The 13,327-nt window shown below is 43.1% G+C and overlaps 1 protein-coding gene across 1 annotated transcript in view; it reads left to right on the forward strand.

The window, feature by feature from the left end:
* The window catches only part of NSG2 (neuronal vesicle trafficking associated 2), a 35,265-nt gene continuing 21,938 nt past the window's right edge, over positions 1 to 13,327 (forward strand). Inside the window, exon 1 of the mRNA XM_003210286.4 lies at positions 1 to 172. Within this exon, the coding sequence (XP_003210334.1) occupies positions 44 to 172 (129 nt within the window). The 5' untranslated portion in view covers positions 1 to 43. The remainder of the gene's footprint in view (positions 173 to 13,327) is intronic.

Genomic DNA, 13,327 nt, shown 5'->3' on the forward strand with positions numbered 1-13,327 from the left:
TGATCGTCTCAATGGTTTTAGGTCTGGAAAGAAAGGTCTAAGCATGGTGAAGCTGGGGAGTAATTTGAACGACAAGAACAGCAAACCACCATCCAGTGAAGATGGGTTTCAGACAGTTCCTTTGATCACACCTTTGGAAGTAAATCACCTGCAGTTCCCGGCTCCGGAAAAGGTAAAGCAGAACCCAACAGCACTCCTGCATGGCCATACACACGGACATCCCCTTGGGTTTACTGCCCCATGGGTTCCACTGCCCCGTGTCAATCAGTGGTCTCTGATGAGAAAGGCTGTGGCATAGTGTCTGTACAGTAAATAAGAGGTTGTTTTTCATGCCATGTTTATCTGCTTTAAAGAGGCAAATGAGCACACAGCTGTCCCCTACTCTTTCCTTCCTCAGAAAATATCCAAATATTCCTTCATATGTATAAGTGGATAATGTTTAATGTGTTTCTCTTATGAACACTGGAGAAATTGAGGAGCATTTACAGTGCGTAATTGTTATCAGTAAGATTAATTGCCTGCACTGAGAGTAATGTGATGACTCTTTCAAAATAAGAAGCTATTTTAATTATCTCACTCAAGCTTTGTTTTCTTTTCTGTGTCTGTGCAAAGCTCTTTTGGGCATCTGTGATGCTGCTTTTTACCCATGAATTCCCCCATCCATAGGGTGGTGATGGAGCTATCCCACGTTTGGTTTCCCCAACTAGTCCCACCTGCCAGGGAACAGCTTCCTCCCTTGCTCACTCCACATTCTCAGCTCTGAATGCAGCACTAAAATGTCCAGAAAGGTGTCCTAGTGTTTGTCTGAGGTTTGGTGGCTAGGGTTTCTTAGATGCAATGCATATGCTGGAAGTCTTTTGTCAATATCAATGCAGTGCTGGTGCATATCAATACAACTTGGTGAAGACATGATGAGATCGTAAAAATCTGTATGCCCCAACAGTGCTTATAAAACAAAGCCTGTCTGCAGTGTAGTTCCCAGATACCACAGAGATGGAGCCAACTCACTTGAAAGTACATGACAGAATGATTAGATCTCACAGGATAATGGAATAATAGTAAAATTAACACTGATTATTATTGAATATACATTCTCTTTTTACTGTAGCGCGCAGTGAAATTTCTCTAAATACATTAGGAGAACATGATGATGATGTGATAAAACTGTCTCAATAGACAAACTTAGTTTATTTTATGATGGAACTGAGTCAAATGCCTTGACATCCTGGGAACCAGAGGCAAACCAGAGAAAGGAGTTAGCTTCATTCCCCATGGGCCTCATGGCAACTAGGAGAAATTTTACTGCATTCAGGAGAGTTTTGCTCCCATGAATTGTTGTGAATGAGAGGGTAAACTGGCCTTTGTCTATGACTCTCATAAAAACAATTAGGCAAAATAACTTAAGCAAAACAATATGGTTTATGACAAATGTCTGGGAAGATCAGAGGAGAGTATTGGTGTGTAACAGTAACTCATCTGATGCTGGTACAAGTGCTTTATTGATATCATGCACGCTGTTGCATGATGTGAAATATAATGGCTCGTGTATCAGACGAGACATGGACAACCTAACAAAAATCCTTTCAAGCTAATAAAGTGGTAATGACTGTTCTCATGACCATCACATTCCAATTGCCTGTTGGTGCACAAATATTGGAGTGTATTGGTCCGGTGTGATTCCGTGCTGATTTTCCTGTTTAAACATGCCTACATCAATAATTCACATGTTGTTAGGTTACATTACCTTCATTAGCATACATTAGTGTCAATGCATCTACTGACATCCGTATTTTTCTTTGCTGGGAGAGTGGGATGTATCTCCAGGAGAGCTAAGCATGATTCAGAACTCATTAGAATCAATGGTATTGATACCTGCAGGCTGTGGTTCAGCTCTTGTCTGCAGTAGACCCAGAGTTGACAGTAACTGAAGATCTGTTACCAAAAGGAGAGATTATTTAGGATAAAAGCAAAATAATTCACTGCCCATTTCCTTTGCACTTTGTGGAACAGATTCTATGAGGGTGAGTTCACCCTGGGGCAAAGGGTTTGCATAAAGACCTGATGATAAGGAGTGGGGCCTTGGGTGAAAGGCTTGGGTGAAGGTTAAGTGGTGGGGGAAACTTCAGCTTTGTACTTGGAAAAGCAAAGCTGCTACTGAATTCAGTAAAACTGTGAGCCTGAGGTAGAGCAAACATGGATTTCATGTCTTTCAGAATGAATTTTTGTTTGGACTTGCCCTGCAGTCAGCAGGCAGAGTTTAAAAAGTTAAAAAAAAAAAACGAAAAAAAAAACGAAAAAAAAAGAAAAAAAAAGAAAAAAGAAAGAAAGAAAAAGCCAACACAACACAGAAATCAATTTGACATTTTTCTGTGTATTTGCCAAACCTGCCAGCAGTTGATTTTAACTTGTGAGACTGGGAGCACAAGCTAGGGTGCTTCCTGTGCCTCTTGCATGGAACGCTGCAGAAATCACTGGAGGTAAAAGCGGTTTGGTGTTGGGGTCTGTGTGTATGAACTCAGATGGGTTTTGCTGTCATCTTCCTAATTGCAAATCCATTGCTGCTCGCTTTTATCCACCAGGAGGCAATGCTCCTGGCCTCCAAGCTTCCTTCAAGGAACAACATCTCTTGTGCCACTGCAACAAAGGGCTGTACCCCCTGACATTTTCCTGTAGCTGAAATCTACAGGGGGGAAAATACCCGAACACCTGCTTTGTGTTCCCTTTTCTGGGCTTATCTTGGCCATTAGAGGATATCTTCATTTATGATGCTGCAAGCTCTCAACCCAGATCTATCCTGTTTTGTTTTGCAATTTAGGGTGCATCAAAACCAGAACAAAGAGGTTTGGCAGCAGCTTGGGTCTGTGTGTTTGCTCTAGCTCCAGTCTAGTACATGTGGAGTGAGGAAGGCTCTGATCCAAGATATACTGGGTCTGTGCTGGGCAGCCCACTGCTATTACTGTGTGAAGTGACGCCTTTGCTTGGTGTGTGAACAGTGCATGGCAAAGATTTTCAAGCACTGTTAATACGTAGACCACTGCTTCTTTTCCAGCTCAGTCTTACACACATGCACGTCAAAGAAAAACAATCCTGTGGTTTGACAGCATACTTATCTGTGTATCTCCTGAAAAGCGACCCACAAAGCCCATGGCATCTACAGACTGAAAATCATTCTTATGGGCTTTAGATATCTGAATTTTTCCTTGCTTTAAGAATATTTTTGTAACTGGTGTTGGCCTCTGTAGGTGTTTCACTGTAGCTTGACCTCTTTCCAAGTGATTTTTTGTGTCTGTTTCCACTTTCAGAGAAAGGATACAGAGAAAGGCCATCAAAGTGAGACTTGCTCATGTGATGTAATTCCTGAAACCCATCTCTTTGCAGACAGTTCTTGATTAGAATAAATCACGTGGTGTAGGGGAGAAATACTTAAAGCTATGCATTAACTTACTGGCTGTCCTTTTGGGGATGCTTCCCTAACAAGTTTGTGTTCTGATGTGCTGTGAGCTTGGCAGCTCCCCCTGGCTCCCACCTTGATGCTGTTGACATTGATGCACCAAGCAAGGATGTCTCCTGCAAAGGCTCACACTCTTCCTCCTGCAGCATCAACATTCTGTCTGCAGCTGTATGGCTGAAAGGGGAAAAATATACCCGGATGGTAATTTTTCCCACTAGGGTGCTAAGCCTGCTATGCATTTATATTTATTGACTATCTCCAAGCTTTTCCCTTGCTCCTCCCTAGTCTTGCTGGTGAGCATTTGCAGAAGGCAGGGACAGACACTCTTGAATCATTTTTGCTGGAATAATAGCTGTCACTGGTGTCAAGCCTTTGACCTAGCTTTTTGTGTTTCCAAATGTAATTTCTTTTGTATTCAAAAAAGCAAAACAAAGAAGTATTTTTCTTTTAGGAGCAGAGGGCAGAAGGGTAGCTGTTCACTTCTTTTCCTAGGTGTAGGCAAAATGCTTTGGCTGTAGTTGTGACGTGTCCCTACAATGATAATCCTAACTGATCTGCGGCTTTTCACAGCCACACTGCTTCACTGAAATCTTAAATGAGACCAACAACCGGGGACTTCTTGGTCACAGCGGCTTCAGTGCTAATCCTGCAGGAAATGCCTCTGTTCTGGCAGTAAAAATCCTAATTTTACATAATACCGAAGTTCATGGAAGCTATTGTCAGGGCTGAAAAAAACATCCAGCGTGTCTTTTGTGGGGAAGGCTGCAGAAGACTTATCATGTGGTCCATTGTTCTTCGTTCTGAATGCATCTGGAGGCTTGAGAAATCATTTCTCTGGTGACAAATTCCTGCCATCAGCCCAAGAAAGAAACAAAATTGATGGAACTGCTCTCTTCAAACGTGCTTCCCACCCTATGGTCCATTGCTTATCTTCTGTGGCTGCAGCCCATGCTGTGCTTTTATATGGTGTAATCAAGAATTCCTGAAAATCAGGAGGGTCCCTTGAGCTCGTAGCCTGTCCCTATTGGTTTAGCAGAAAATAATGTTTTGTCCTGGCCAGCTGAGCAGGCATAATTAACAGTAGGCTGAATGAGTGCTCCTGTGCCCAAGGGAATACATGCAGCTCTGTCCTGAAGCCCTGATGTCTGCCTGCCCTCTGCAGAGCCCTCAGAGCAGGTAGGGCAACGTGGGGCTGGTTTGGGGTGCTGCTGCACGTTGCATGGGCAGAGCTCAGCACTCCCTGCCGCTGGCTGGAGGGCTCTGGGTGTTGTGTTCCTGCTCGCCCTGCTGGAGACCTTTGGTGTTCAGTGGGAGGGAGCAAACGGTAAAAGAAGTGATGGGGCAGGGTTAGTGATCGGGGCAGTTGAAAGAAGGAAGAGTGAAAGGGAGGAGGAGGGAACAAAGGGAAAGAAAGCGTGAAAAAAATTTTATATCTTTTATTGCAAATCGGAAGGAATGGGGGGGCTGTCCTGCCTCATTCTTCCCTTTCTGCATCTGGGGAATGATGCCTAATCTCCACAAATACCAAGCCTGAGCCTTCCTCCCCGCTGACATTTGTCCCCCTTCTGCACTGTGCAAATCCATTTGTCCTCTAAATGTGTGTTTGGATGTAAACACCGCCTCTGCTCATTAAGCTATAATAAATATTTGCAGCAACGCTCAGCGCTGGCAGTGCTGTGTTTCTGGGGTAACCTTTCTGATTTTATCTGCTCAGCTCGGACAACCCTTATTGGCACTTGGTGCTCTTCTTCTCTGGACGTGATGCTGTTGGGCTGCCCTCCCCTAACACACCAACGATCTCTGGTTTCTGTGTCCACTCCGGGCAACACTGTGCTGCAATCTCAGTGTGCTCAAAGCCTGCACAGGCACGGGGCAGCACGCAGCTACCTTGCTTGCATACAGATAACGTGTTGCTGCTGCAGCTCTGGAGGATGGAGTCTCTGGATTTGTGTAGCCTGTGCAGAAATGTCTCTCCTTAACAGCACTGCTGTCGGTCGGTGTCTGAATTAGGCAAGTTAAGGCCAGCTCATGCCTGTTTACATGAGCTCCTTTGCCTCTCTGAAACCCTATTATGTCTGCACTGCATTTCTCAGAGCTGTGTTCTGCAGAAGCAGCAGAAATGGACACAGGAAAAATGTGTTGGGGTATGGGTGTTTGGTTAAGCCTGTTGCAATCCATTCTTTTTGCTAAAGATGCAATGCCTTTGCTGGAGGTGTAAGTTATTTCAGCAAGGCTGTTGGTTGAACCCAACATACCAGTTGCTTACTGATGTATGAAGTAAGACTGGGAAGGATTCTTGACTGGTGTAAATCTGTGGTGTTTAAACGAAATCAATGGAGCTCTGCTAATTTACCCTGGACAATTTTATTGTCACTACTGCTGAGCGATTGGTTCTTTTGTCTGCTTTGCTGCACCCTTCCTCATCTGAACCTATAGAAATCAATTTTTGTCGCCCCTTCACAGCCTCCCATGGGTTCCTGCTGGTTGTAGTAACCTGGAGATTTGTAGGAAGACTTAACTGAATAATTTCCAATCACCTCTTTGCTTATGAGCTGTGCTTTTTCCTTCTCAGCTGCTTTCAGTTCCCAGTGCAGCCTCTGCATTCTGTGCTGCCATTCATTGGTGATGCCAGGGCTGATTACATTTGCTTTCTTTGTCCTTTTGTGATGTTCCTTATGCCTGGAATATCCTCCTGGCACTGATTCAAGAGAACATTTTTTTTTTCTACCATCCTCTGTGAAGATCATTTCTAGTACAACACTCATTAGATGAGTTCATATAGAGAAATGCAAAAAGCAGCCTTTTCCCGTAGAATGCGCCTTTCTTTATTGACTATGGAGGCTGTGGATTTAATCCTTGGACATCCTTTTCCTTTTTTTCTTTATCTCCTTTTTTTCCTTTTGCTGAATGGTGTTTCAGGCATTTTGTGCATTCAAGTAGAATGTAGGGTGTCATGGGGACCAGAATTGCATCCATCCAACACACCAATTTTATTATTAATCTCTGGGAAGTCTGCTTGCTAAGATATATCATCCTCTAGCTTTGGAATCACTGCTGCCTCTCCCATGAGGTGGGACATAGCTGCAATTATTTGAGAAAGTTTTTAAAGACTAATTGTCTATAAATCTGGGGATTTGCAAGAGTTGATTGACATGTAGTCTCAGATCACTGATCCATCCAGACCAGCGTGCCTCATTTCTAGCACTAGCTTGTGCAAGTGTCAGAAGGACATACAGGAGATGCACTGGTAGATACGGAACTGCTCTGCTCCATGGACATTCCATCCTAAGCCTGTAAAGAGAGAGATTGTTTTAAGCCCCAAAACGTGTTTGGTTTTTTTTTTTTCTTTCATCTCTTTCCTTACACTCTTTTACTACGAAGTATTTTAACTTCAGCTGCTGTTGGCATTGTGCACAGCTCGTTTGCCCTTTGAGGCTGGCTGTGTGTGAGGATTAGAGCTTGTAGGTCACTGGAGATTTTTGCGTGGGAGCAGGTGGTGAATTTTAGCCATCCTTTGGCACGTAGACATACACATAGAAACAGACATAGTGACAGCAGATTTAGTGCCAAGACTGGGGGGTCACCATTCTGCTATCATCAGTAACCTGGACAGTACACTGCAGCTGGGACTCTGTCAAAGGTCTTTCTCATATACTGATGCTCAGTTGGGTAATGACAGCAAAGAAAACCACCGTGTCAGTGGCAAGAGATTTTATTTTCTGTTCTCTCTTTGCATGGAATGAATACAGGCATGTCTTTGCAAGCTGAGAGTCTTATTGTCATTTAAAAGTGATCATGACTGAGCCATAAGGAAACTGATGGGTGTGTTACAACCATTTTGTGGGACTACAAAGGGCAGCTTTGAACCTGGCTGAAACCTTTCTCCTTGGTAGGAGATGTGCATTTTGTTTATCTCCTCTGTCAATCTGAAAGCCACTCTGAGTGAGAGACTCTTCATTATTAATAATCCTGGGAAGTAGTATTTTAAATTTTTATGGTCTGCACTTTGCAGCACCTGAACCACAATATATTACATGCACCGTGGCAGTGAAGTGGGAATTACAGCAAGGCTGCATGTCCTTTTCCAAATGAATAATTTAAAGTTTTCACAATGCCAGTTATGTTAAATATTATTACTCATTTCTTCAGGGAAAACCATTGAGCTCAAACGCAAATATAAAGTGGCAATAAATGATGTTACATTTAGTCAGTGCGAGACAAGACTCAGAATTCATATCGGTTCATTTTCTGAAACACTTACTTCATCCCACTGCAGGAAAATCTTTTTTAAGTTTCCATGCTCAATGTGGCATTTTTCCATTTGTCACATTTCATGTCTGGGCTGCTCCTTCCCTCTGAAAGCAAATGCTTTTAATATAGTCCATTTGGTGAGAAGCTGCCCTTCTTTTCCTTTCAGCATCCCAAATGTCTAGATTTCCCAGACTCTCCTACTGTTTGCTGTCTCAAGGTTGTCCGCGTTGCGTTTCCTGCTGGTGTATGCAGCCTCTGATCTGTTGTTTCTCGCCTCAGCACACCTATAATTTTCCAAAGCAGCACCACAGAGAAAGTCCCTGGTCCTGCATTCATCACAAACAAGGAAAGGTTTCCTGTTACCTCCACTGGTGTCAGTAGTGTTAAGCCTAGAATAGTAAGCGTATTTACATTTGGTACTCAATATATGTTTTAGCAAACAGCATCACTGGAAAAATCTTGCTTGCGTGGGCCAGCGTGATCGATGTGGCTTGTCTTGCTGTGTTTGGGTTTTTGTAACTTAGATAGCTTGTACTGTGTAGGCTGCTACTGGGCACTTGTGGGATTGGAAAAAAGAGGGAGAAGATGCAAGAAAGCAAATAGAAAGTAAAAACCTTTCAAGACATAGTGAAGTTGCATCTGCTATCCTAGAATGACCGAGGGCAGCAGTTCTGCAGAGGACTGCCATTTTCCATATAGCGTCTGGCTTCCTCCCCATCCTAGCCGTATCATTTGCCTGCGCTTAATCCCAAGAATGTTTCATTTATATGGAGCTCCTATTGCCCAGTTAATGAAAACCTGAGCTCTGTCGGCAGCAGCCACAGGTTGCTGGTGTGACTCAGCACATCACTGAGCTTTTCCTCTGGCTGCCCCTGCAGGTACTGGGCCCATGCTGCTGTGGGAAGCTCTTGGAGTGGTCCTGCAGAAGAATGCCACAGGAGCCCTGTGCCTCATAGTTACAATTGGCTGTGGGAAGGTGATCGGAGCAGATTTAAGCTCTGATCTGGCAAAAGCACTTAAATGCACACTTAACTTTAAATATCTGACTAATCCTGCTGATGTTAATAAGACTACGTGCAAGCTTAAAAGCTTCACTGAATTAGAATTTAATGAGTTCAAATGCTAGATAAACTTAGCTTTGGAGGAAACTGCCAGGACTAAGCATGTGGATTCTTGTAATTAGATGTGTCTTTTTGCGGCTCTGTGGATGCCCTTTTCTCTTGTGTTCTTGTAATCTCCTCTGTCAACTTCTCTAGGAAGCAACTTTCAAAGAACAGTTTGATCTTGGCTGTAAAATGAAGAAAGTCCCAGATAATTTGTTTGTGTCCTCCTTATTTTATCTGCCATGGCACAGTGTATCTGCAGTTAAAAGTGGAAGTTCTCTGGGAAGCAGTGTGAAAACTTTGAGAATGGGATACAACAGCAGCCTAATTTGCAGGGAGATGTTCTGAGATGATGTTTACCCAGACTCCATCCACAATGCAGGCTTTAAAGGCGTACAGCAGTGTTGGGATGAGCTATCAGGAAGCTGCTCTACTTCATGGATGAACTCAATACAAAATGAGGCATAAGAATATGTTGGATCAGGGCTTAGATGAGGAAACAGGAAGGCTGATAGGTATCCAGGACTGTTCTAAGAGTATTCATCCAGCAATCACAAAGTCTTAGACCATAAGGCTGATTGGTGGGACAGTTCTTGCTTTTTAATATTTATTTGCAGATATGCAAGTTGTTCTGTGTGATGAATGAAAATAAGAGTAACAGTTCTCTGCCACAGAAAGCTCACACAGTTATGGATGGTGACCCAGAACAGCCCAATGTTTAATCACGAGGAGTATGAGTTAAGATTTAGAGAGTGTGCAGGAGGAGGTGAGAACTCAGGAAGCCAAGTGCAGAGGATGGGCTGAACGGTGTTGCTGTGCTAGGAGTGGCAAAGGCACTAATGGTCTGTTTTGGGAGTATTCAAGAGACTTCTTGTCCAATTAAACACTGATTTGATTGTTTGCATTTGTTGCCTGTTCTCATGAGGCTGGAGCACAACCAAGCCCTGCTGCCAGCTCTGGTACTTACCCTCTTACTGCAGCACATTTTCATTGTAATAGCATTGCAGTGAAGGGAATGAAGTGATGGGCATTTCTCCCACTTCAGTTTGCTTTGAATTGTAACCTAGACAGGACCCCAGTTTTATATCCCCTTTCTCCAGTTTCTGTCGAGAACAACTCTACCGAAGTCAGCAAAAAATGAACAAGAAGAGAGAATCAGGATCGTTGTTTGCTCTGGTTTGTAATAAACGCTCATCCCTCTCCCAAGAAACATGTCGTAGAGTGAGATGAATGTGCCTTGTTTGCAGTGAAACAGTAGGATCCTGGTCTCTGATGGAACTGCTCTGGGGCAGCTGGTGATAAACGAGCTCTGATCATTGCCATGGCTGTGGAGTCAGTGGGAGTTTTATTACTGTACATCCAACAGCAATTTGGTTAGAATTTCTGGAAGACTTCGCTGCAGGGATTTTTTTTTTTCTCTATGATAAAATGGGAAGAAAAAATGAAAAAGAAGTGATGGCAGGGAAACGGGGGGAGGCAGAAAGCCTGTCCCACCCTAACAACCTGAGTCATAAAGTAGAAAGTGGAAACAGAACAAACAACCAAAATAGCAGCAATCAATCATGCAAAAAATAGGAAATATTTCTTTATGAGACTCATTGTTCTTTCCGTGTGTACATTACCACCTGACAGTGCTCCCTCCTATCCCCAGGTGCTGCCGAGGCAGCCCTGCCTGGGGTGCTCTCACTAGGGCCCGAGGCACAAGCGTTTGATGAACACAACTCAATTTCCAGAAGCCTTTGCGTGGGCTTCCTGATGGCAGCTTGTTGGATGGAGGGGGTGAGCATTGCTGCAGCAGTGGGATCTGTACTCTGCCTTATTTATTTAGACTGTAGGCGACTGAACAAGACGTAGCTCTTTTCTTCTAAATGTGTGCCCAGAGCCCTCAGCAAAATTGCGTTTTTATCCTTACTGCCACAATATTGAGCGTTACCCCCACGCTACAGGTCTTCAGTTTTCTGTTTTTCCTTTCTCATTTTATTTCTGTGCTCTCCTTTAAGAGGAGACCTCAGTGACTGCCCTTTCTTCTGCTGAGTAATGCCACCAGGTGTCTGACAAAGATATTTCTGCAGAGCAGCTATTTAGCTTTTGCAGTGCCAAAAGGCATTTAGCTAAGGTATTTCTTCGGTCCTCTACTAAAGCCTTTTGATACCTCTGCAAATGTCCCTGCAGAACACTGACCGATGATGTCTGTGGTTCTACACACACGAATCTCACTGCTGGCACAGTCAGCAAACTGGGTTTCAAGCAGCTTCTGATCTGCCTGGGAGCTGATCTGATTTACTTATCCCCAAACCTGATAGATGTTGCTATTGGACTTGGACCTGATGCCTTATTGCAGGGTTGAGTGGCTTTATTTTCAATCTCATGCGTGTATGTAAATGCATATATGTAGACAGCATATTTCATACTTACCTGCTTAGGAGATATTTGTTGAATGTGATGACAAGGAGTGGAAGAAAAAGTCAATTATATATATAAAAACATGTCAGGCTTTTAATTTCTTTTTTCTTTTTTTCTGGTGTCACAGATTTTCTCTAAGACCTAATGTTAGAGCTTGTAGGAATGTCCTATTTAAAAATCTTTTCGGCAACAACATTATTGTCAAGCAAGAAGCATGGATTGATGACAATTTGGTATTGTGGTTGGTAGGTTTAAAAGCTGAGTGAGCGTAATTTCTTTGCCCTGGTTGGCAGGTGTTGATGGCTGACTCTATAATTTACTGTACTGGGTTACAAAAGGCCTTTCCTTGACTGGAAGCTAGGGCCCAGCTGTATGCAGTCCTGAGTACATCTGTCCTCTTTTGAGCAAGAGAATGGGGTTGTTGCTTATTGTTAATACAGAGCTAACCTGGGCAAGCTTCTCCTGACTGGAGAGGGAGCATTGTTTGGTTTGGTCCAAAGTGTGTCAGGCTGCATTTCAGAGATGGCAGAGCTCAGTTCAGTAGTAGAGTCATTGTGGAGTTAGGGTTCATCCCAAATATGCTGAATCAAACTTGTCTCCATATGTTACATCCTAGCATGTATGTTGTGTCATTAGAAGTCCTGAGATCCAAAATGCTAACATAGGTATGTTTGTGTGTTTTTTTTTTATTCTCTGTTCTTTTCAAGACTTAATGTTGCAAATACTGCTGCAGTAAATGTTATGGAGAGGGATTTACTGAAGGATGTAAATATTCATTAGTCTTTAATGATTTGCATTTGAATCCAGAAAATTGGCTTATGACTCCATGCTGATTTTCTCTCACTCTGATTTCCATGTGGCATTAAGTGCTAGAAAATTAAATACCTGGGGTTTTCTGTGGTCTAAACCACACTTTACTGTCTTCACTTGCATAAAAGTTCTTCATTAGCTGGTAACTCAAGCTCATGGATTGCCTTATAATCTTTCCCTACAAACCTTCAAGACTTTGTCTCTAACGCAGAGCTTTAGGATCCACCCTGTGACCTCCTCTAGTGTTTTATTTTCACCTTGGCAAGGCTGACACCTGCGTAGCTCTGCCAAAATGTGAATGGGAGGCCAAAATGTGGAAGTGCTGGCCCTGTCATGTGGAGCTTTAATGTACTTAATCTCTCTGAGCCTTGCAAGTCACACCAAACTGTTACGTGCCTTGTGTCTGATGGGATGCTGTGCATCCACCATTGTTTGTGGTTGCTCAGAGCCTCAACCCCACTTCTGCAGGGATGAGCTCAAACCCTTGGCTGGTGCTGAGGATGGACATTTTGCCTCCTCCAGCATTCCCCAGCTAGATTAAGACAGTGCATCTGCGCTGGCATCCTCTCATAATGTTGTTTTCTTGCACAGGCTCATGGTCGAGTAGTCTTTTAGGCATGTATAATAGGATGGATATGCTCACACTAATACATCAGGACTATTGATTTCAGTGCACAACCCTCTGGGAGCAGTTGGCATTAGGTGTTATATTTTCTGTGTTTGTGGTTGTCATGGTGACAGTGGTGGGATGTGTTTTACCCAAAATATTTAGGATCATTCTAGGTTACAAATAAATTCAATGTAGATTGAAAATGCAATTTTGGTAATTTAACTGTACCCTTTTAAAAACCACTTGCAGACGGCTCCACTGGCGTAAGCCACCTTGGTTTTATAAGATTAGCAGGAACTGGATTAGTCAGCAAATGGCAGTGAGATCTTCTGGGGAAAACCCAAGGTGATAGAATGAGATTAATATTGATAATATGGAGCCTGAACAAATGAGAGGCCAAACAGCCTAACTTTAATTTGGGGTTAATGGAACTTGTTAGGCTGGGGCTTTTAGTACGTGAGTTTCTTTTCTTTGAGCTGTTTGTTGTTTTACATCTTCTGCCCATTAAATACTGAATAAAAATTATATGCCTGACCCTAAACAATATGAATGTTAAGCATTTTGCTCTCAGCTATTTTAAGATGGTCCAAGGTCTCTGTTATCTGCTTGTCTGTTTATCTGTATTTTAGTTCCTTGAGAGAGTTATGAGTTATTAATTGATGGTTATGAGATCCTGCTGTAGGTTCAAGGGAAAGTTGG

The sequence above is a fragment of the Meleagris gallopavo genome, chromosome 15 (genome assembly GCF_000146605.3).
Source record: "Meleagris gallopavo isolate NT-WF06-2002-E0010 breed Aviagen turkey brand Nicholas breeding stock chromosome 15, Turkey_5.1, whole genome shotgun sequence".
Taxonomy (NCBI): Eukaryota; Metazoa; Chordata; class Aves; order Galliformes; family Phasianidae; genus Meleagris; species Meleagris gallopavo.